General features: G+C 38.5%; 3 protein-coding genes across 4 annotated transcripts in view; 1 reads left to right on the forward strand and 2 right to left on the reverse strand.

Moving 5' to 3' along the window:
- Positions 1-10,043, reverse strand: part of LOC131775738 (rapamycin-insensitive companion of mTOR) — a 29,873-nt gene extending 19,830 nt beyond the window's left edge. For both annotated transcript variants that reach the window (XM_066159261.1, XM_059091864.2), the window contains exons 1-16: positions 9,962-10,043; positions 9,835-9,885; positions 8,624-8,721; positions 7,778-7,839; positions 7,312-7,443; positions 6,493-6,559; positions 5,840-5,966; positions 4,853-4,926; positions 4,362-4,457; positions 4,183-4,250; positions 3,576-3,643; positions 3,221-3,303; positions 2,542-2,629; positions 2,241-2,331; positions 1,646-1,712; positions 312-392 (exon numbers count right to left, since the gene is read on the reverse strand). In XM_066159261.1, the coding sequence (XP_066015358.1) occupies positions 312-392; positions 1,646-1,712; positions 2,241-2,331; positions 2,542-2,629; positions 3,221-3,303; positions 3,576-3,643; positions 4,183-4,250; positions 4,362-4,457; positions 4,853-4,926; positions 5,840-5,966; positions 6,493-6,559; positions 7,312-7,443; positions 7,778-7,839; positions 8,624-8,721; positions 9,835-9,885; positions 9,962-9,980 (1,272 nt within the window). In that variant the 5' untranslated portion in view covers positions 9,981-10,043. The remainder of the gene's footprint in view (positions 1-311; positions 393-1,645; positions 1,713-2,240; positions 2,332-2,541; positions 2,630-3,220; positions 3,304-3,575; positions 3,644-4,182; positions 4,251-4,361; positions 4,458-4,852; positions 4,927-5,839; positions 5,967-6,492; positions 6,560-7,311; positions 7,444-7,777; positions 7,840-8,623; positions 8,722-9,834; positions 9,886-9,961) is intronic.
- A 163-nt stretch (positions 10,044-10,206) lies between these two features.
- LOC131775737 (kelch-like ECH-associated protein 1) lies at positions 10,207-16,120 on the forward strand. The gene is made up of 6 exons (XM_059091863.2): positions 10,207-10,866; positions 11,216-11,398; positions 12,236-12,428; positions 13,346-13,618; positions 14,401-14,473; positions 15,282-16,120. Exons 1-6 carry the CDS (start codon positions 10,288-10,290, stop codon positions 15,667-15,669), a joined length of 1,689 nt encoding a protein of 562 aa, XP_058947846.2. The 5' UTR covers positions 10,207-10,287; the 3' UTR covers positions 15,670-16,120.
- Positions 16,121-18,256: 2,136 nt separating this feature from the next.
- Positions 18,257-23,505, reverse strand: LOC136276871 (tetratricopeptide repeat protein 28-like). Its single transcript, XM_066158785.1, has 4 exons — positions 23,455-23,505; positions 22,290-23,055; positions 18,773-22,217; positions 18,257-18,320 (listed from the first exon to the last, which is right to left on the reverse strand). The coding sequence occupies exons 1-4, from the start codon at positions 23,503-23,505 to the stop codon at positions 18,263-18,265; spliced, it is 4,320 nt and encodes a 1,439-aa protein (XP_066014882.1). The 3' UTR covers positions 18,257-18,262.
- Positions 23,506-24,587: the final 1,082 nt, after the last annotated feature.

The following is a 24,587-nucleotide window of genomic DNA, read 5'->3' on the forward strand; positions in this document are numbered from 1 at the left end:
CTTAGTACCGACTGTCAGCGAAATTTGCCGAATGAAAAAGCGGTGGTCGTCGGCTGGAGTTTCGGCTGGCAATCCCCCAGTAAAGCACAACTGCCACTAATACTGCGGTTTTCACTTACAACCACTTGATATTAAACGCTATCTCTTAGCCGCCTTACTTCCAATTTCAGCCGACAGCCTTATATCTTAGCTACAACCTTCCAAAGTATTCAAAAAGAAGCACGAAAGACTCACTAAGAAACATTTAAAAAAATGACTAAATAAAAATAAACAAAGAAATAAATGAGTTTGAAAAGTATTTGTTTTTTTACCAAATGAAGCAGCTCTCCAAGGAGAATGGTGGCTCTGACTGAAAGGAACGGATCTGATGATGTTATGACTTCAACAAGGCTCTACAAGAGAGGAAATCAAACGCAAGGTACAAATATAGTTGCTGCGGTGTTCTAACACGATTCACATTATCGCAAAGCATGTGTGGTTTGCCTCTATCTTAATTAAGCTACAAGTACTTCAAAGGTAAAGCACTTTAACAGAGCATTTAGAACCAAAATTATAGTAACCGAGAACAAAGGAAAAGGTCAGAAAAGTCCAAGGAGAAATAGAATTAAATAATGATTAATACCAGTAATAATAACAATAATAATGATAAAATGTATTATAAAATAATTAAAATAGTGCGCGCGCTCTGATTGGCCATAAAACCATTTTACATGAGCGTATGTAAACACGGTTTTCGTTCCTCTTTTATTAGTTATTTTATAAAAGAAATGTAAAATGGTTTCCGTGTTTACATAGCCTGATGTAAACACTTGGGAGGTTGGGAGAACACTCGATAAGCTGGAAACCACTCCGCTTCGCGTTGTGGTTTCCTACGCTTATCTCGTGTTCTCCCAACCTCCCGCGTGTTTACATCAAGCTATGTAAACACGGAAAACATTTTACATTTCTTCAAAACTACTACTACTACAACTAATGATTATAATAACAAGATAATAACAACAAAAATATATTTATATTTAACTGTAAGGCCAGCTAAATTCAAAAGTTTTTTTGACTTGAAATATTCTCCCTCTGTTTGAATCCAGGGAGCAACTTCAGAATACCCAGCCGCTCACTTACATGTCACTGAATAAGAATAGCGTCTATTGTGTTATGCCTCGATCTTCAAAACCTCCCGACACATGTAAGTGAGGCGGACCAAAGTGGCCGGGTATTCGGAAGTTTAGCCGGAATCGAGAGATATAGTAAATATCTTTTTGACCGCGTTTTTCTTGGTCCAAACAGTAAGTTACGGAACCACGTTTTTTTTTCGCTTGGGTTTACGTGGTCAGTAACTTACAACACGAACCTCAAAACTTGATTGGGAAGAGGTACTGATTAATTGATTGATTGTTGTTACTTGCTAATAATTTAGATGAAGAACGCATCACGGCAATTCAAGACGGACAAATTTTGGCAGCGCGCGCGCTATTTGTAATTTGCACTCGAGTTACAACTTTGCACTCGTGCTACATGAAAAATGCACTCGTTTTCAGCCAATCAGACGTGCGTTATTTTTTCGTGTATATTGTTAATCTAATAATTAAAAATAAATGGACATCCACAGCCTTACCACCAATAAAAGAAATAAAAAAATTTAAAATACCTCAAATAATCCAGCATTCATGAAAGCTGCTAACACCAGGGCTATATAATTCTTCACAAGGTTTGTTCTATCAAACAGACAAAAAAAATGCTTGATGAAAAAACAAACAATAAACAAACAGTTGTCATAATTGTCATCGCCACGGTGTCCTCGTTACAAGGATTCAAAACTACCATTTTTAAGCCAGCATCAACAATTTTGAACACTTATAATAACTCATTCCCAATGGCATTTTTCGAAGAACTACTCAGACATGTAACTTATGAATACCAGAAAAACTAAAAAGTCCTTTTTTTAGAACAAGTAAGACCCTGGAAGCGTGGCATACCAAACTGATTACCAATGCGGACAATAATTTACGTCCACTACCTGGACAATACAACACCCCTTTTTACGAACATTCATAATTAATCATTTGCATAGTCATTTCACAATTTCATGCATTTTGATTCAAGTTTTCCGCTTCTTTCCATTCACATTTCACCCGTTAAAAATTGCAGCTCAGGCGGTCGAAAGCTCGTAAATATTTTTTAAAGTTTTAGCCAGTGATCGTTTTTCACTTTTTTATTTTTTTACCATAAAAAATTCCTTGTACCTTCCAGTTGCCCTGTGAGGTAGTAATGCCTTAGCTTCTTCTGCCACGAATCCCTCGGATAATTTCCATGCATCCTGCATTTGACAAGGATCTGAACAAATAAAGCATAAAGACTTACAAATATCTGTTAAGCCTGACCACCTGCATGTGATTGGCATTGTGTGTACACGCGTACATGTACTATGTCCAAGTGCAAGTTGTCGATTGCTTGTTGCAAAAGGATTATACCCTCTGGTACTTCAAACTATTTTAAAAACTCAATCTGAAATAAAGTAACTTAACTAGAATGTAAAAACCATACCAACACTTAGAAGGGCGATATTGAAGTCATCTGTCCAATCTGGCTCCTTGAGCTGAAATATCTCAAATACGATGTCCATGATGCCTTTCTATAGGCAAAAAAAGAACAAATTTTAGATCTAGCTGTTAGGTAAACCAGCAGTCACCTCCAGGGGCTGGTGCTTTGCAACAACCCTGTACCCCCCTGCCCTCATAAGAAGGCAACACATGCGAAGCGATCCTCGCAGTTATGAACACAACTTAAGTAGAAATGAAAATAATGCCTGAACAAAATTCTGGCTTGTACAGGATTTGAACCCATGACCTCTGCAATACCGGTGCAGTGCTCTATCAACTGAGCTAACAAGCTAACTGGGAGCTGGTCATTTTGTTGGTTCCAAATAAACCCTCAAAGTGGTGAATAAACGACTGGAAATACATGAAAGTCATACATGTGAACTGCAGTTGAAGAAACGAATGTGGAAGTGATCCTCGCAGTTATGAAGACTATGCTCTACCAACTGTACAAGCCTGAATTTTTTTTCATAACTGCGAGGAGTGCTTCCATATTTGTTTCTTCAACTGCAGTTCACATATATGATTTTCATATATTTACAGTCAGAGTTCAATCATGTTTTGTCAAAATAATTGAGTAAGAAAAAGAGACTGAAGTTCCTGATCTGTACTCAGTAAAATCTTACCCTAACATCAGAATTCGGCAAGCAAAACACGCCCAGCAAGGACTGCACTCCTTTACCATCAGGACGACAGAGGCTGATCACACCTATAAGAACCAAAAAGGTTATACAAATAAGTGATCAGAAAGAAGAAAAATATCAGTTCAGGGATTGATGGTTGATCCAAAACTAAATTCTCCAAACTTACACCACAAGGATTGTTTGGCAGACAGTAAAGAGAATTACCATATCGATAAACTACAAAAAAATTGTGGGAATTACAAATCAACCTTAACTCGATGTTCAAAAAGCTGACTTATTATCGCATCACAAATACAAAAGTGTGAATTTAGATCATCATCACCTCTGGGATACTGACCTGACCATGATCTGAAAATAGTAACAATGGCCATCTTACTGGCTTGTAAACGGCTTGCCTTGTCCTCCCTACAATTAACAATTAATAAAAAAAAAAAGCATGAATGAACAAAAACCAATTGAAATAATTTTCAACTTAAAATATACATGTATTACAAACATGTCTTGGGTCGGAGTCACTGAGTACCTGCACACCCCCCCCCCTTCCAATAGTCAACTGATAACAAGTTAGAGTTAATTTTGGGTTAGGGGAGGGGTAGGCATGCAGTTTTTCAGAAACTGGCATTGACCCCATCTCTCCATCTAAAACCCTGATCAGCCAGCCTGAAAACACAGCCCCCGGCCAACAGCTGACAAATCTCAACAAACCTGCAAGGAGCCCCCATTCCATTGCAGTTTGAGAGGAAAAAACAAGAGGAAAACTTAAAACTGCTCAAGACTGCTTAAAGATGACTGGTAAAAACCACACAAAAACTTGAGGATCCATTCGTAAGAGGACCGCAACAGTCTGCATAACCCTGTCCTTTTGAGACCAATGAAACTCATAAAGCATCTCCCTATTACCTTTAGTAAAACATTATTGTCAATTTAGTGAAACATAAATTTACCTCAAATGTGTTTCCGGTGTGTCAGGATTGTGTCTGTAGTGCAAGTCAGTGAATGGAGCTAGCACAGACTGCAAAAGAAAAGTATGGTCTTGAGAAATGATAAAAAAATCAAACAATCTAAAAAAAAAAATAAGATATATAAATTGTATTATCTTGCATAATTGATAAACTTTGAGTACCTCTAATCCGACATCTGAACGGACGTACAGCCGTGATTCTGGATTGTTCAACAGGTATAGTAAAGTGGCCATCAAAGATTCATTAAATCTTTGCATCTGCAAAGAAAAATCCATTATCAGAGCTACACTTTGTATAACATATAGTCAGTACTCGAGCCAAGCGACCCACCCACCAAGAGCTTCTTCCGTTTTTCCTTTTATTAAACTACTCCCCCCCTCCCCCCGGATGTAATGCTCGTTCGTCAATTTATCAGGGGAGCCTGATGAAATACTGGGGGGTAACCTTGCTATGGACCACCATCTTAACCAAGTGGGAGTAGTGATACTCCTTGTTGCTTCATGGCATGAAAACTGGAATAAACTCCTGTTGGAATGGCCACTCATCTTGAGTGCAATCTTTACCTTTTCTTGCCATTAACTTAACTTCAGGAATCACTGTCTCTTAACACATTTACTAAGTGAGCATCAGTTGATAAGCAACACAACCATACCTGTGAATCCAGTACATTTCTTATGATAGTATTGATCCCACCACAATACGATGCTGTCTGAATACTTTTTATAGCTGTAAAACAAAAATCACCAATCACAGTCACTACAGGTTTACAATGTATTTGATAAAGCACATGTGCAGTGTGTTGGACATAATTATCATAATTTTTTCAAGTGCACTGAAACTAATATATAGATTTAGCCAAGCCTAAAAGCGGAGCTTGCATTTTTTTCCCGCACGTCTCAAGGGCACAACGCCTTGCCCCAGCTAGGACTAGAACCTGGGTCATCCGACTCAGAGCCCAGTGCACTGACCACTGGACTACTGAACAAAGCCGTGGCATTGGCGTGCTTGTGGCACAGTTGACCACGCATGTTAAAAATAGCACCTTGTACGGTCCTACAGTTGTACAACCAAATTTTTTCGGCTTAATGGGTTACTGCTAATTGTATAATTATGGGGCTACGCTCTGCGAGCTCCACTATAATAAAAGTTCTGCTGACCATTTGACCCCTAAGAGAGGTCAGTATCTAACTTCTTCTTACAATATCACCCCTGAATCAATTGCTAAGGTCGCAAGAGTAAATTTAAAGTTAAACAAGTTCTTCTTGTCACCATCTAAGGGAATGTGCAGAGAACAGTACAGAGAATATGCCTACTGATGTTAGTGTCAAGTTAACTCTGGTTGCGGCAAATCAAATCCCACTATCATGAGATCAGTTCTCTGAATTGTCTGCTATACATTTCTTACCATATCATTTCTGTGAATTAGGTATCACATTACAAATCATTATTTTTCTTACTCCTCAACCCTTGTCTGCTTGACAATGCAATGTCTAGATTGCATAGATAAATAATTTGTTGGTCACCTCTGCATGTGGAAGGGCTAATATTGATGGTTACATTGCACAATGCTCAACTTGCTTTTAGTTATTACCTTGTCAGAAACAATATAAAAGGAACAAGATTTTCAGCTGCTACTTACCAAGCTCACAGAGGGTAGCCACACAAGCTTTCCGTAATCTGTCAGCATCATCACCTTCATCATTACCAATGGACACAAGAGTTGCAGCCATTGACATGGGACACAGATGAGGACTCACAGCAATTATCTGGCAAAGAACAGACATAAAGTCCTGAACTAATACTGACTGTAAAAAAGGCGGAGTATACTTATGCGCCGAGACGCCCATCCTGTCTGAGCAAGTTTTTTCCTGTTTCCATAGGAGGGAGAAACTAGGGGTACCATATGACACCATCCCCTCCCCCCTGGGATGGGATGCCAGTCCATCAGAGGTCATTCTCAGCATTTATCTCATTTGTAAAGTACTTTACCCATTTATAGTCATTTATAGTCAAAGAAAGGCACTGTGACATTTACACTTCTTAAGAACACAACCCTTTCAGTACATACACATGCAATGGCATACAATTAGAATGACAAAAAAGGTTGGCAGCTGTTAACAGTAACCAAGTTTTTCAAAATAATTTGAAATAGGTTCAGACTTGGCAAAAGTAAGCAACTGTGAAATGTTTGTTAAGGGCCAAAAGATTACTATTTGACCAGAGTAACCAGCCAGTGGAACTCCGGTAGTCACTGGCTTGTTTTGAAATCCCTGAGTAATAATGGTTACAAACCTTGCGAATGAATCTTAATGCTTGAACACGTTCCACTTCAAAGGCATTGTGAACCATGTCCATCGATCTAGTGAAAGGAAAACAAATAAAACTAAATTAAATTATTCAAGTAAATACCATAATTCCTGATAATAATGATGCCATTGCTTTGTTTTTCACTTTGATCATCTCAACCAAACATGAATTTTATGACATTGACAAAGATATGTGAAATGTTTTATGTTCTCAATGGTGACTGTAAGTGGAGGGTTTTCAAAATGTTTTGAAGTAGGCATCAGACTTGGCAAAAGAAGGTGATGGTGAAAAGTTCATTAATGCTTTAACTCCCAAGATCTGATTGTTAATTCTCCCCTGTAGCTGCTACACATTCCCTTGTAAATTAGTTATGAGAACTTGGTACTAGATTAAGGTAGCAGCTTCTACCTGATAAGTTTGAATATTCTCATTACCTGTTTACTGAATTATGTATGGATATTGTAGGGAGAAGTTTCATGTTAATCACTTCAGCGAATTAAAGGGCTTAGGGCCAAAAAGAAAATATTTTGATCAGAGTACCCAGTGACATCTTATCAAGTAGCTGGCAGAACTCTGTTGGTCACCAGCTTGTTTTGAAATCGTTATAAGTAGCCAAACAGGAAGCCATCTGTCTGTCTGCAGCCACTTAGAGATGAGTGGTGCTTTGCTTATCTCATGTGAACTCACCAATCAGCACAAGCTAAAGGCACCATTCACTCTTAAGGTACATGTATATATATCCAATAATTAGCATTTTGTTAACAATACGTCAAAGTCTGGACATAATTACAAGCTAGCTGTTACCTGACAATGAAGATGTCAATCCTGTATTCAAGTATTTTAGACAGAGTTTTTTCATCATAAAAGAGATGACGAAATGCTCGCAGTCCAGCTGCTCTGAGTTCTTTAGCAGCTGAAACTAGTGGAGGCATTAAGCTAAAGATGAAAGTATGAAAAAGACATAAAATAAAGTTACTGAACATCTTCAAACTGAAAAACATCATCTATCAAAACAATGCCAACAGAAGTTATACAGTCATGTATCTACTCCTAAATTAAACAAAAAAAAAATGCTAGACTAAGGGTACAGAGTGAATATAGATGAATGCAAAAACGTTCATTTTTTTTTTACATTTTTTGTTAATCTTTTAGGGTGTCTTTTAACATTCTTGGTGCTTTTAGTGTTTCATGTACAGTAAACTCCCCATACCTCAAAACAGTAAATCAATGTTTCTGATGGTAAAAAAAAGTATTTTTACTGAAAACCTACCATTTGATGATGTCTTCCAGAGAGTAACCAAAGTTGGCATTCTCACCTACATTTTGAATTAACTATACAGAGAAAGAGAATGACACATGATTACTGATAAGTACATTGATTTAAAATTTCTTAACTGCACCAAGAGTAACAAGCCTTTCCTTGCAGCTAAGAAATTCATTTTCCAGCGCCATAACACTTTTTTCCTAAACACTAACTTAATCTCGTTTATATCAAAGCCTAAACATGTTTTAAAGCTGTTTTGTTAAACAGTGTTTAAAATTGTTTTCTTCAAGAAACTGCTGAAGCAGGGGTTTTAATAAAGGTTATGCACTGCCAGTTGTGAGGACAGTTTTGCCTACCTGGTTTGCCCAGGTAGGCAAAACCAGAAGAAATACCAGAGGAGAGTTTATCTTATAGCGAAGTTCAGGTCAAAATGTTTTGCCCATCTGTGAAAACCAGTTGCCCTCCTGGTGAAAATGTTAATGAATCCCCTCTCCTCGAACACATGTTGTTTACTTCAAATTTAGCATATTGAAAATTGAAGTTAGTGAAGACTTAAAACCTATGGGAACTTGAGTTTTGTTTTGTTTTTTTTTTTCATTTCTCTGTTTTGGATTTTCATTCAGCAAAACTTGGATTATTTACATATGTTTTCTGGTGTTTAAGGTGTAAATATCAAATAAAAAACTTGAGGTAGAATCTATACACTAGAGAAATGAGATGAGCAATTTTTTTTTTACTCAGAAAATTTTTCAAATTAATTTGACTTTTTCACGTTTACTCTGTTTTCAGATCATGATAATGACCACAGAAAGAAAAAGAAATGACAAATCAAGCTGCTTTGTACACATGTACCTTTGTGAAGTTATTAATATAACCCATTCTTTTTGTTGTTGACATCATTTCTTTGCTGGAAATTTGGTTTAAGAGATCTTTCATGTTATCAGCAGGATCTGTTTAAAACAAAATATAAGAATGGCCACCAGAATCTGATAAGCTTTGATTTACCTCTCAGACTATAAGCACTTCCTCTATATTTTTTTTAAATTTTACCTAAACATTCCCACATTTCTCCACAACAATTCAAAGTATTTAACCCTTTCACTCACAGGATCTGATTATTAATTCTCCTCTCTAGCTGTTACACATTTCCTTGTAAATTAGTTGTGAGAATTTAGTGTCAGATCAAAATAAAAACTTCTACCTGATAAGTTTGAATATTCTCATTACCTGTTTACTGGATAATGTATGGATATTATAGGGAGAAGTTACATGATAATATATTCTGGGAGTTTATGGGTTAAAACAGTTTAAGAGCATTAAAAAGATCTTTAGAATTAAGAAAAAAAATTAGTTTGCATTGAAGCACTATACCAGATATAGTTTCCAATAAAAAGTCAAATTTTCCTCACACCCATACCACCCCTCCCATAATTCCCCAAGCTCCCCATCTCTAAGACTATCATTGACGTCCCCACCCCCACCCCCACACCAAAAACACGTCAGTAAGCCCAGTGCCCGGTGATATTCGGAGATGTAAACGTATTTTACGGTTGTTTACAATACCTTCTTAGCTCTCTCTCTTTCTCAAACGTATACGCATAGAAGGCAATAAATAGCTATGAGAAGCTGGTGATCTTCACCAAAAACATGTTTTAAGAAAGAAAACAACCCAGTGTACTACAACCCGTAGTAAAATTTCCCGCATGTCAAAGAACCAAAATTTATGTTGACGACTACAAAAGAGTATTGTAATTGATGGACTGTAAAATGAAAAATATGTACATTTATAGTTATTTTGCAAGATATAACGACGAATTAGGTGAAGAATGAAAAATTAATCAATGCTGGCCAGTCGATCTAATTTAGTACACCAATCAAACTCTGGGTAACTGAATGATCAAATCCTCTTGAACACAGAGCGAGACAAAAGCACTAGTGAACTGAAACATTTAAATTTTCTGCTTTTAGATAGAGCTGGATGGGTTTATCAAAGTTAACACGCAAACGCAAAATAAGCGATGTTTGCAAAACAGACATTTTTGAGAACTAAATATTTTACTTACCACGGCTCAGATCGAGGGGGGTGGGTTCGTCGAGATTTTCAAACCTCGCGCCTGCAAGAAAGAGTCGGAAAATTAGCTTTTTCAACAAAACACTGAGTAGGAAATCCTGTCAAAACCTCATCCGGACCTGAAAAATTCCTCCTCATGTCGAAATCTGCCGTGAAAAGGGGCAATTCACAACAGAAATCTGACCCTTTGCCGGTCGTAAATTCGTCAAACTTGTTCCCAGAGTCCCCATTCCTTTAGCAAGAAAGACTCTGGGAACGAACTTTATTGTTGATTTACCTCACTGCGCTTGCTCAAAATAGAGCGCTCGTCCTCGTTCTAGCAAGCACAGCGGATACTACCAATCACTATTGGAAACAAAACACTTCAGAGCAATCTAATAAGACAAGTTTCCGATGAGAAACTAAGAAGTCATATTCTACATCAGTGGATGCCATCCGTTTGATCATGGATCCTATAGAAGAAAATGTGTTCTTAGAGGAACATATGAAAGTTACTTTCAGTGTCATGAACGAGTTACGAAAAAAAAAAGAACTATGTGATGTCGTTCTTCACGTAGGAGACCTGGAAATCTACGCTCACAAGGTTGTCTTGGCTTCATTTAGTCCATATTTTTACGCCATGTTTACGAGCGACGTATTGGAAAGTCGCCAAAACAGCATAACACTAAAATCGATGGATCCGAATAGTGTGGAACTTTTGATCGAGTTCGCTTACACAGCGCAGATTCGAATCACTGAAGAAAATGTTCAAGACGTGCTACCGGTATCCTGTATATTACAAATCTGTCCCGTTAAAAAAGCCTGTTGTGACTTTATACAATCGCAACTCGATCCGTCGAACTGTATCGGTATAAAGGACTTTTCAGAGATTTATGGCTGTTTGGATTTAAGTAAAGCAGCAGAAAAGTTTATTTTTCGCCACTTTTTACAAGTCTCAGAAAGTGAAGAATTTCAAACCTTGCCCGAGGACCGCTTGGTCGACTTAATAAGTCGAGATGAACTTTTTGTGAAGTCGGAAGATGAGGTGAGGTTTGAATCAATGATTATCTCATCCTTTGACTCTCTGCATTGACCTTTTTAGACCCTAACATCAGTATGCAAATTCTCCATACTGTTCTCTGTACATTTCCTAAGGTGCTAACAAAGAGAATTTGTTTAAAGATATAAATCTTCTTTTTTTTGGATAAACATTTCCCTTATCCATGTGACCTTACTATGTGACTGAGGGGTGATATTGTAAGGAGAAATTAGATGTTAGTCACTGTAAAGGGTGAAAGAGTTCAGTAAATTTCAGTGAGGCAAATACATAAAGTATCAGTTGACTTAAAAAATTATTCATATCAAATTCTTAAATTATTATGGTCATCTACTAGGTTCTTGCAGCCTTGTTACGATGGGTAACTCATGATCTGACGAACAGAACACAGGAACTGAAGGATCTACTGAAACATATACGAGTGCCTTTTGTTTCAAATTCTTACCTTAACTCGATCATCCAGTGTTGTGAACAGGGCATGAGATCTGCGTTTAAAGAAACATTGATTGAGGCCTTCTCAGTGAGTATTTTAAAGTATGATTTTCCTATTTACTTAACCTCCAGGAATGACTTCTCTGGATTCTTGGCTGAGTTGTGATAACTATATGTAGATATCTCTCACATTATAATGGACCTGTCCAATACCCATGCCACAAGCACCTATACCAGATTTCAGACCAAAACAGCTCAAAAATCACACCCTTTTGGAGGGATTACACCATAAATACAGGAGTTTTTAATTAATAACTTTTTCCATAAACTGCTGGCAATGGTGTCATGAAGGCAGCTCTCTCCAGAAAAAAGGGCTGTTAGGCAAAACCCAAACATGATAGCTTGCTTGCAAGCTAAACAGATTGTCATGAGAGATCTCTGCTATTATTATTATAGTTTCCATTTGGCTAATCACTAAAACTTTCATGACTAATATACATGATTGAGTAAAAGTGCTTTTGCCTAGAAATTACAGACATGACAAGTTCACAGAAAAACATAATTTGGATCTGAAAAAATTTCTGATAAAATGTGACTGCGAATGACTCTTGAGATGTAATAAGCTGAAATTAATTTAGCATTTTAGTTGGACCTTTAATGAGAACTCTTGGGAACTTCCAAAATTTCTATATTTTGCCTGTGTCAGATGGATATCTCTTGACAGGCCAATTACCTCTCTCTGTGCAGGTCTAGTATAGGTTTGTCCCCTAACTACCTCAATGAAGGGTGGGGTAATTTTCCTTAAGAGGCCAAACCTTTGAAGTACACAAGTCATAAGTCCTTTCTTCTGAGGTCAGCATACTACCCCTCTTATATTTGTGAATGTTGCAAACTGAGTCATTAAAAGTCATTTATTAATTTGCAGGAAAAAAAGAGAATTTCTACTCTTAGTACATTTCACAAACGACGACCCCCTGGTCCAACTGTGATGTACTTTGCAGGGGGGTACTTAAGAAGATCTCTGGATGTTTTGGAGTGTTTTGATCCTCTGACTCTCAAATGGACAATTCTCTCCCCTCTATCTGTGCCCAAGAGTGGTCTTGGGGCAGCTTATGTTGGTATGGTAAATACTGTATTAAGAAGATAGATAGATAGAGATATAGATGACCTATATTTATACACGATGATAATTTTTAAGCGACAAGCTTGTAAGGTCATGTGAAAGTAACAAGCTTCTTGTAAATTCTCAATTATCAAAGGAAGATATTATTCATTTGTCATGTAGGACAAAGAGTAAAGTTTGAGTCTTCCAAGGATTCAATTTTCAGACTGACAGATCTTATGGTTCAGTTCTCTACCACTGAGCTGCAGTGATTGTAGCTAGGCAATAAATCAGCTTTACCTGCATTCCTGATTCCAGTGGAATCCAGGAAACTTGTTATACATACAGTAGATGAAGTATATTGCCTTGAAGCTCAATGGTATTTTTCTGAACTCCAGATCAGTAAAGAGTTTGTATTAGATCCTGGTTTACACAATGCCAATCTCCTCCTGTCTCCTATACACAGCCTTTTAACTTTGTTGTGAAAACTGAGTGTGATATCAAATGATAATCCCCTTGTTGATATTTTTTACTATTCTCATCACTTGCCAAATTGATATTCTATTGATAATAAAAAGAGAAAAAATGTCTCGATCACTCCTGGGAGTGGAATAGTTAACTGATAGGTAAACTTTGGTTGCATCAAGCTACAGAGACCTAAGCTCTGCCAGCTGACCCTTTGACCCCTAAGAGTGATTAACACCTAAGTTCTCCCTACAATATCTCCTGCTGAATCACACATTAAGCTCATGAGAATCAAGGAAATGATCATTAACTAAAGAAACTCTTGATTGTTCAATTCTCCTTACCAGTACTAGAAGAAATGTATAGAGAACAGTATGGAGAATATGCATACTGATATTAAGGTGTAAAGAGTTAAATAATTCAGTCTTGTATGTTGACTCAGTCATTAGCATAACCCTCCATTTGCAGATAACATGCTGTATATAATTGGTGGTCGCAACAACACCCCAGCTGGGAACATAGACACACCTTCCGTAGACAGGTATGATCCTCTGCGAGATGAGTGGAAGCCTATGGCACCCCTCAGTGTACCACGCAACAGGTTGGGCGTGGCAGTGGTAGATGACTGTATTTATGCAATTGGTGGAGGAAATGGGAACACATGTCACACATCAGTGGAGAAATATGATGTCAAACAAGATGAATGGACAACAGTTATGTCACTTAATTTTCCTCGCATAGGTAGGTTTTGGGCAAGGTTGTAGATTAATACACCTCTCCAAAACTGGAACTGTTTGGGTAACCAGTTGGCAAGAGGAAAACTCTGTTGCTCAAATTTGTAGAAAATGTCACCAATTTGGCCACATGTTTGCATACAACACTATCAGAGTTTCATTTTCACTTTTTTCTGGTGAATAGTTTGTCTTGTAATTACCATTTTTATTGTTATTAGTCTGTTGTTTGGCAACTTTGAATAAAATAGAAAAAGGGGGCCTGTTAAAAAAATGTTGTCACGGCTTTTCAGCAATATTTTTGTTGAATTCAGTCACCATATTATTGAAATTTTCTTACTCTCAGTCCTTTCCTTTGGGGGTCAAGTGTTTGAGCTGCTTTTTGTGCAATGAAAAACTAAATTTGGCTCAAAAATACCGAAATGTGCTTAGTAATGTAGGAATAAAACAAAAGAGGGAATAATAAACCAAGTACAAGCCAGTATGGCCAAGGATGGAGTAGATCGACACAAATTGTAAATGACTATGAAATATTAGTTTAGAAAGATAGAAAAACACAAAAAAGGCGATAAGAAACCGGGAAGGAAAAAGAGTAAAAGAGGATGGAGAAGATTGATAACGATTGTAAATGACTACATAATATTAGTTTATTAAGATAGAAAAGCATAAAAGAGACAATGATAAATGAAGTCTGGAACTAGGATGACCTAAAAAAACTTTGAAAATTTTGGCCAAGGAGATGCACATTCTCTTTTTCAAGTGCTGTAACGGATGCTGTTTTTTTTTCGCTAGGTGTAGCTGTTGCTGTACTTGATAGAAAGCTTTATGCCGCAGGAGGATTTGATGGAAGACACAGGCTCAGGAGGTAAGAGAATGTTAATAGTTGTTTGAGTGTGATGTTGTTTTTCACGAAGTAAGCGCAAAGTAAGCCTTCGCTTTAGTGTAAGTTGTTTTTATCCAGTGAATGACACTAGCATGCTGTAATGTTCCTAATAAGAGTCGATAATACAACCTTGCGATCAGCACTCCATATGCTCTACCACTTAATGAACTGTAGGAGATTTGTGGTAGGCAGTTTAACAAAGTCCTTGATGATAAACTTCCTGCATACTACAAACTAAGATAGGAATGTCGATATCTATGCGTTATTGACCAAGCTTGCTCGGTGTAGATGGCAAGAAATTGGCCAGGTTCTTTTTCTTTGCTTCATATAAGCAATATAATAACTAATTCTTCTGCACAATGATGAAGTCGTGCGTGTTTCCTTTTTTGGGGATTAAAACCAAATGTTGTCAAAGATATATTTACATACACTCTCGTGAGTGGACAGGTGTATTGGTTGAAAGCTCTGTTATTCGAGAGTCACGTTTGTGGCTTCGCTGTGATTCCAAAGATCTCTTTATATAGGCTCTCATGAGCGGACAGGTGTAATGGTTAGAAGCTCTGTTATCGTAAAGTCTCGTTCGTTGCTTCGCTGTGATTTCAAATGGATGGTAGTTCTCTACCACCCTCTGATGTGATGATAATTACCATCCATATTATTTGTAGAAAATTTAAATCCTGATATGCTCAAAGCTAGACTAACTTTCTTCCCCTTTATCAACCCCCCTCTCCCCCCCCCCCCCTCCCCGTTCATATTTACAAGGGACATGTTTTTCTAAATTTCATTTCAGCGTTGAATGTTATGACGTGGATACTGATCTGTGGAAATTAGTGTCTCCGCTGGTCGAGCGTCGTAGTGGCGCAGGAGCAGCCTCGTTGAATGGCTTCGTGTATGCTATCGGTGGATATGACGGCGAAACACAACTAAATAGTGTTGAACGCTATAGCCCAGCCTCGGACATATGGATAACTGTTTCGCCTTTGATACACAGGAGAAGTGCACTTAGCGCGGCTGTTTTGTGCGGGAAACTTTATGTAGTCGGAGGTTATGATGGAGAAGGGTTTTTGAACACTCTCGAGGAATACGTCCCTGAACAAGATTGCTGGAAGTTGGTTAGCAGTATGAACCTGGGACGTAGCGGAGCGGGAATTGCAGTAGGTTGGAAACCTGCCACCTAGAGCCCCTTTGGTTGAGGCTCAAAAAGTAATCAATGATTGCATAGGTTTTGCTTTTCCTCGCGCTGTGATTGGCCCGGAAAACTCGTGCCAACCTCTCAACCAATCAAATGCGGCATTAAAACCAGTCACAACTCGGTCACTCGCGTTTTCCCGCGCAAAGTGGCGATTGCATGTCACAATTTTGCGTTCTCATTGGCTCCGTTCGACTGAGGAATTTTCCCTTGAGTGTCGAATCCCGGGTAGCAGTGGGTTCTTTTCTTCCCCATAACCTCTCGACCAATCAAATGTGAGACAAGAAAACAGTCGCGACTTATCACCCACTTTTTCTCGCGCGCTTCATGTAGTTTGGTTTGCATTTTTGATACTCAGAAAAATTTCCTCAACAGAGGAAACACAACATATTCACCACCATAGATAATCGCAACGAATTCAGAATAAAAACCGAAAAATAAAGAAGATATGCTTACTCTCACATGTGCATTGTATTTTAACTTAGTGCTTTAATTTCCAAGTAATGGTTCATTACTTTACAATGAAAATATATGCTACCGAATCTCATTTATGTGGCCTGTAAAATACGGGATAAAATACAGCATAAAATACGGTGCGATTTGGCCATTGGACCTCGTATGTTCGTCAAAGTTCTCATTCAGCTTTCTTTGGTGTAGCTCTCTAAATGCCAGCAGGCCCCGGATGTTCGAAGGATGAATAAATTTATCCACTGGATAGCGAGTGGAAAGCGCCATCCATACTTTGAACAACTAACATAACACCATGGGTAAAATTTATCCGCTGAATAGCGGTTTGTCCAGCGGATAAGAAGTTATCCATCCTTTGAACAACCGGGGTCTGGTGTTTAAAATGCTCCGCAGCAAAAAGATCCGTGCGTATTATCAAGCATTTCTCTATCATCCTTATTTCAACTTCAGTTATGATGAAACAAAACCTCAAATACAATCAAGGACGCTTTCCATCTTGCTAAAATTCCCGATTCAGCCTTTTGAAATCCAAGCACAACATGATCCACTAAAACATCAACCTTTGGAAATATTTCTTTTCCTTATCGGTTTGAGTGGAAATACTAGATCCATTTCTATCTCCATTTCTATTTCTACAACGTGACGTCTTTTCCTAGTGTACTGTTAACTTCCTGGAAAGCTGAACCATCGATTGGCTCACTGACAACTTAGATAACGGTAACTTTTCCTAGTATTAATCTATCAAACTAAATATGTTGAAAATTTGCGGAAAATAGTTTTGTAGTTCAGTCTCACGTTTCGACCTGATTGTACAGTGTCACACCTCAACTCACCTAGCCGAAAAAATAACTCTTGCATGCATTGCATGCCTATGATTTTACTGTTTGTCTAGTCCACTGTTTCTTCTTTTTACTTTGTTTTTTGCGATTATATTGAGAACTTTTTTTTTTTCACTGCTCTGTTTGGTAGTTTTGTTCAGTTGTATCTTGCGCATAGCTCGTTCTCTCCTCCGACTAAATATTTCGTTCAAATCTTGCACAATGCTTTTCTCGTCTCTGTTTGATTTCCAAGTTAATATCTATATCATTGTTTGTTTCAACTTAAATTTCTTTCCTATATCAGAATCTAGCCCTCTGTTCTCTTCCTTAACCCTTTAACTCCCATGAGTGACCAAGACAGAATTTCTCCTTACAATATCAACACAGAATCAAGCAGACAGGTGAGGAGACTAAAGAAAAAAACTCAACAAGGGGACTAAAAGTTGATCCAATACCAAATTTTCCAAATTGAAATCATAAGTATTTTATGGCAGACAGTAGGGAGAATTACTAATGAGATCTTGGGAGGTAAAAGGTTAATTCTGGCTGATTGTCACGTTCATATCTCAGAAAAGGTTCGCACTCTTCTGTTTGGCGTTAGTATCTCGCGCAGTTTTTTCTCCTAATTTTATCTCAATAATTCGCTCACCGTTTCTCTTCTTCTCTATTTGTTAATACTTTTCTTTTAGTATATTGCTCTCTGTTTGTTCCCTTCTCCGTTAAACTGTTAGATTAATGTGTAGCGTCCTTTTCTCAATACTGTTTGATTTTTGCGGTAATTCTCAAGCATTTTTCTCTTCCCTGTCTGATTTTTACATAATTACTTTCTCTCTTTGATTTGATTGTGTCTTCAGTATCTCGGCACTTTTTGTTCCCTCTTCCGTTAGTTTGTTATGTTATCATCTCCTGCACCTGTGAACAGTCTTAATCACTCTTTAATGAACACGTGTGTGTGCAGCGGTAGAATTGAAAATAGAATTATAATGATTTAAATCAAAGATTAATTTTGAGTTTTGACGAAGCTTTGCTAACGTTCTCACATTTTTATACATTGAGCCTATTTCCTGCGTTCAGTTTTCCCATCCCAATTTATTTTAGTTCCCTACTGATAGTAAACTTAATAGATCAAACGACTTAATAGCAGGTTTCATCGTCGCTGCCTTTCGATTAAGCCCTGTCTACATAAGCACGCAAAATCAACTACTTGGCTTTAAAAAAAAATTTTAAATGTCTTCGCAAAGTAATACCAGTGTCCATTGAACGAATATGTACAGGAAGAAGAATCTTTGTGTAGGCTCAGTAGTCACTCTGTTTCTTCTCCGCCTCGTTGTTGTCCTCCTCGAATTCTTCTTTCCTGAAAAAACATTATAAATTTGTCGCTATTTCATCTTTAAAGTAAATATGATTATCCAAACTTGTCGAACATACCGTGCTTGATACGAAAGTGACTTTAAGATTGTCAATTTATTGTTATTTTTGTTGATTTTTTACAAATAAAGTGAACTTTTTCAGCTTCTCAAGTCACCTTCATCGTCATAACGTGTGGTATCATATCGACCTTGAATAATTATTTCTGAGTATATTGCATACAAAAGAAACGCTAATTCCAAACCAGTTTTACAAAGCCTTTTGTAAAAAACTTCTGGCTCCGAGCGCTAGATAAAATCCACTTCTTTTTCTTGGTATTTTATGGATGAAAGACAAAGACAAAGAAAAACAAAAAAATTAGGACAACTGATTGAACTGAATAAGTTGAGTGTGCTGATCGGTTTATCGTAGAAAATTGCTCATTCTAATCAGACTTACCCTTTTCTCAAAAAATCAAATGTCACGTTATCCCCCATCAACACAAACGGAGCCCATTGGGAAGGTTTGGAGAATCCATTGCTTCTCAACCATTGAACAGCTTGGTGAAGAGATTCACTGGCACTTTCTCCACGCACAAGGTGTTTATAAAAATGTTTCATGAGATGCGCCGTTGCTTTGTCTTCTATAGCCCACGATGCTACCAACACTGAACGTGCACCAGATGCTAAGAATGCTCGAGCGATTCCAATAACTCCTTCCTTTTTAATCAATCCACGCCCACTGTGACAACAGCTGAGTACTACCAGTTTAGCTCGCACTTGAACTCCTTCAATGTCGGACACTGTCAGGAGGTAGTCTTCCTCTTGTGGAGTATTGTTACTAGTACGTTGAGGAGAGAGGGCAATCTCTCCTCTTTCGGAATTTCCATGTGCGGCAAGATGTATCAGACTCACTGAAGGTATTGCTTGAAGAACCGCCTGCTTTGTTGCGCGACTTCCTAATAAAGGCTGAACGCCCAGCAGTTGACCAATCATCTCTGCTTCCTTGCTTGCACAGAACAATGGTGTAATGTCAGTGAGACGTCCATTGTAATATACTTTGCCAACCATAGGATCACCCACAACCACTGCAGTAGTTTGACTGTGATAGTCTGCTGGACATTCTTGAATGAGCCGGAGAGTCGTCAATGAAGGGACGATGCGTATTCTGTACTTCTCCGATAAATACTTTCCGGCTGGTTCATCACGCAAGGCAGCAAATGGGACTCGGTACGAAAAACGATCCGGCACAATGATGATTTCGGGCTCTGTAAGTAAATCTGCCACAGGTGCAACGATCCATTCGCAGCACAAATGATGACTTCTTCCGGTATCTTTGGTTTCGTCACCACGCAAATTTGCTTGGCTCTCTTCATGAAGAGATGTCGTCGCGTTGTCATCCAGCGATCGGTCTTCGCAGTTCGCTTCGGGTAAAACACCAAAGCATTTGGCACTCTTTTTGAAAACTCCTTCCACTTTGCAAACTTTCTCGGCAATAAGAGTGTCTATTTTCACTTCGTCTGTTACTCGAAAGAAAATGTCTCCATTTGTTTTCAGTACCCAGAGAAGAACTCGCCGATCTTCATACGAAATGTACAAAAACACACAGTTACTTTCTCTTCTCGCGATGTTTTCAATCCCGAACCATGATCGTGGATTAGCTGAGATGTGGCTTTTAGCGGAGTACTTTTCTGCCATGAATTCTGCCAGGACTCTTGCTCGTCCCAGCTCCTCAACATAGAGAGCATCTCGAAATTCTCCAGTATCGCAAAGGAGGCGAGTGAGAAGCTTGTAGGGAAAAGTACCGTGTGTCTCTAACAGAGACATTTTAATTCCACTGTTTCCTTTCTGAAGAGTTCTTATTTGTTCATATTTTCCAATACATTGAAGAAGATATACCTTAGCCTCCACAACCTCTAACTGAAATATCTTTAAAATTGTCATACTGAGGAGGCTTTTAAACTCAATCACTTTGTGTCCAATTTGGCTGCTTATGGAACAAGCTTTCTGTAAATAATATGATGCCTTATCATATTCACCAAACGATCGGGATAGACGTCCAACGTGTAGGTATAGTCGTGCTTTGCACTCTCTATTGCCACATTCTCTGCTGATTGCAAGCGCCTTCTCACACTGTTCTTTTGCCTTCTGACTGTCATTTACAGAATCAGAGACATCTGCCAAACCTACCGTAGCCATAGCTTCCAGTTCTCTGTCACCAATTGCAACACTGACTCCGACTGCTTTATCCAAATGTTCTTTAGCTTGCCGATTTTTATCAAGACTTTGGTACACTGTTCCAAGACCTAAGTATGCAGAACCTTCTCCTCTTCTGTCGCCAATTTCTATCATGATGGCAAGTGCTTTTTCGTGATATTCTTTAGCCTTCTGATATTCGCCATGGAAATCAAACATTCCTCCGATGTTCCCGTATGTTGTTCCTTCTACCTTTCTGTTGCCAATTTCTATCGCGATGGCAAGTGCTTTGTCGTAATATTCTTGAGCATCGTGAAATTCGCCAAGGGAATCAAACACTCCTCCGAGGTTCCCGTATATTGTTCCTTCTACTCTTCTGTCCCCAATTTCTATCGCCATGGCAAGTGCTTTCCGGTAATATTCTTTAGCCTTCTGATATTTGCCAAGGGAACAAAACACTCCTCCGAGGTTCCCGTATGTTATTCCTTCTTCTCTCCTGCCCCCAATTTCTATCGCGATAGCAAGTGCTTTCTCGTGATATTCTTTAGCATTCTGATATTCGCCAAGGGAATGAAATACATTTCCAAGGTTCTCGTATGTTGTTCCTTCTAATCTCCTGTCCCCAATTTCTATTGCGATGGCAAGTGCTTTCTCGTGATATTCTTTAGCATTCTGATATTCGCCAAGGGAATCAAACACTCCTCCGAGGTTCCCGTATGTTGTTCCTTCTACTCTCCTTTCCCCAATTTCTATCGTGATGGCAAGTGCTTTCTCAAAAAATTCTTTAGCATTCTGATATTCGCCAAGGGAACGAAACACTCCTCCGAGGTTCTCGTATGTTTCTCCTTCTCCACTTCTGTCCCCAATTTCTATCGCGATGGCAAGTGCTTTCTCGTGATATTCTTTAGCCTTCTGATATTCGCCAAGGGAATGAAACACTCTTCCGAGGTTCCCGTATGTTGTTCCTTCTTCTCTCCTGTCCCCAATTTCTATCGTGATTGCAAGTGCTTTCTCAAAATATTCTTTAGCATTCTGATATTCACCAAGGGAACGAAACACTCCTCCGAGGTTCTCGTATGTTGTTCCTTCTTCTCTCCTGCCCCCAATTTCTATCGCGATGGCAAGTGCTTTCTCGTGATATTCTTTAGCATTCTGAAATTCGCCAAGGGAATCAAACACATTTCCAAGGTTCCCGTATGTTTTTCCTTCTTCTCTCCTGTCTCCAATTTCTATTGCGTTGGCAAGTGCTTTCTCGAAATATTCTTTAGCATTCTGATATTCGCCAAGGGAATGAAACACTCTTCCGAGGTTCCCGTATGTTGTTCCTTCTACTTTTCTGTCGCCAACTTCTATCGTGATGGCTAGTGCTTTCTCAAAATATTCTTTAGCATTTTGATATTCGCCAAGGAAATGAAACATACTTCCGAGGTTCCCGTATGTTGTTCCTTCTACCCTTCTGTCCCCAATTGCTATCGCGATAGCAAGTGCTTTCTCGTGATGTTCTTTAGCATTCTGATATTCGCCAAGGGAATGAAACACATTTCCGAGGTTCCCGTATGTTCTTCCTTCTACCCTTCTGTCCCCAATTTCTATCGCGATGGCAAGTGCTTTCTCGTGATATTCTTTAGCATTCTGATATTCGCCAAGGGAATAACACACACCTCCGAGGTTCCCGTATGTTGTTCCTTCTCCTCCTCTGTCGCCAATTTCTATCGCGATGGCAAGTGCTTTCTCGAGATATTCTTTAGCATTCTGATATTCGCCAAGGAAATGAAACATACTTCCGAGGTTCCCGTATGTTCTTCCTTCTACTCTCCTGTCCCCAATTTCTATCGCGATGGCAAGTGCTTTCTCGTGATATTCTTTAGCATTCTGATATTCGCCAAGGGAATGAAACACATTTCCGAGGTTCCCGTATATTCTTCCTTCTACTCTCCCGTCCCCAATTTCTATCGTGATGGCAAGTGCTTTCTCGTGATATTCTTTAGCATTCTGATATTCGCCAAGGAAATGAAACATACTTCCGAGGTTCCCGTATGTTGTTCCTTCTACTCTCCTGTCCCCAACTTCTATCGCGATGGCAAGTGCTTTGTTGTAATATTCTTTAGCATTCTGATATTTACTGAGGCTAGCACAGAAATTTCCAAGTTTCACATGAGCCAGTGCTTCTTTTCTTTTGTGACCAATTGTTTTCACGATGGTGAGTGCGCATTTAAAGAGTTGCTTTGCCTCTACAAACCGGCTTTGTGCTTCATATTTGTCTCCCAGTTCTATGTTTAGTCTCCAAGCATGGTTAAATGTGTCAAGAAGTTTGGTGGCATGTCTTTCCGCATCCGTGTAACCGGAGATGGCATAGTACGCATTGAATAGTACATGGGAGATATCAAGGTGACTAGCAGAGTCAAGGTTTTGAAGTAGAATTACACATTCATTACATAACTCAGTCGCTTGTAGGCCTCGATCAGTGTTCAGAAGAAATATGACGACATTTAAACCTATCTGGACTGATTTTAGGATTTCTGCAGCGTCACGTATAACGGCTCTCTCCTATTTGTTGTCGTAAGAAAGAATCAACAAAAAAAGGAAGCTTGAAAAAAAGTAACAACGATAAATGTTCGAGTTTTTAAACATGACGCGGGAATTTTCCAAAAAATTCGTACGTGAAACACGATCAGGATCCTCACTCTGTTGCCCTTCAAAAACCAGGGACTAACTAAGCTCTGATTTTCCGTTGTTATTTGTTTAAAAATCGAGGCAAATCAATATATCTTGAATCGATCTGGAGATATCCATCTACGTGACGCACAGGCGGCCCCAAGCTCCAGCTGTGAGGTGATCATCTGGCACAATAACAGACGGTCATGGTGGAATTTTAAGAGTTTGTATCGGAATATTTACGACCGCTCTAAGGAATTAAAAAATACGTCAAATCCTCAATAAAAATACCACAGCGTATCTCTTGTTATCTGACCGCTTACTTTGATGAAAAGAACCCATTTTAGCGAGTTGTGCATTTCGAGGTTTTATACGTACATAAGAAAAACCTCGAAATGGACAACTCGCTAAAATGGGTTCTTTTCATTAAAGAAAGCGGTCTAATAATTCCGCCATGACAGTTATTGCGCAAGATGATCATCTCACAGCTGGAGCTTGGGCCGCCTGTGCGTGACGTAGATCTAGTTACGTTGCGTGGTGGAAAAATTTGATGGACATAAATCCAACAAAAAAAATCACATTCTACAGCTAAACGAAGTATAAAACTGTTCAGTTGAGCCCAGATGAGGATATTTGTGCAAGATTTGTGTTGGTATTTCTAACCGTTTGTCCCATAGAGATCAAGTCGGCATGTCAGTCTTAGGAACTCGCATAATTAATTTGAGAAAAATCCTACCAAAAGTTTCAACCACTTATATGATGCTTTGTTTTTCAGACGAAGGAAAATCTTTCTATTTCATTCAACTACATACGCTTTACTTCAGTAAGTCATATACCAATTTATCCAAATTTTTTGTTTCGTAAAATAGTAACTATTTCATTCATGGAAAATGAAACCGAGGAAGCAATAAAAATGAAGAAATTAAAGAAAACGAACAGCTCACCTTTTGGAAACAGAACATGCCTTTTACATTGGTGCCTGATAGCGTGACTAATGGAAACAAAATTAAGAAATGAAATGAAATGAGACTTTCCCAGACAAAGAAACGTAAATGGAAACAGCTGGTGTAATAACGTTTTACTCGCACGGTTATTGAAAAGAAATCATCAAAATAGAAAAAAGACCTAAGATGGAAGCAGAATTGTTTTCCAAGTTGCTCATAAGATTCATCAAATAACATACGGGATCTTAGTTTCGATTATCTCAGAAGTGATGAACATGTAGTTTCTCCTTACAATATCAATATACACTTAAGGTATGGTCCCAAGGGAAAAATTTAGTTTTGTTTTCCCGAGAGTCCAACAAGGAAACAAAACTAATTAGTTTCCCGAGGAACCATACATTAAGTGCTTTGATATATATCTCGACTTTCCCTTAAACAATCATTTGGCAAAATCATGCTCTTGTATTCAGCGCGCGGGCA

This window comes from Pocillopora verrucosa, chromosome 12 (assembly GCF_036669915.1).
Source record: "Pocillopora verrucosa isolate sample1 chromosome 12, ASM3666991v2, whole genome shotgun sequence".
Lineage (NCBI taxonomy): Eukaryota > Metazoa > Cnidaria > Anthozoa > Scleractinia > Pocilloporidae > Pocillopora > Pocillopora verrucosa.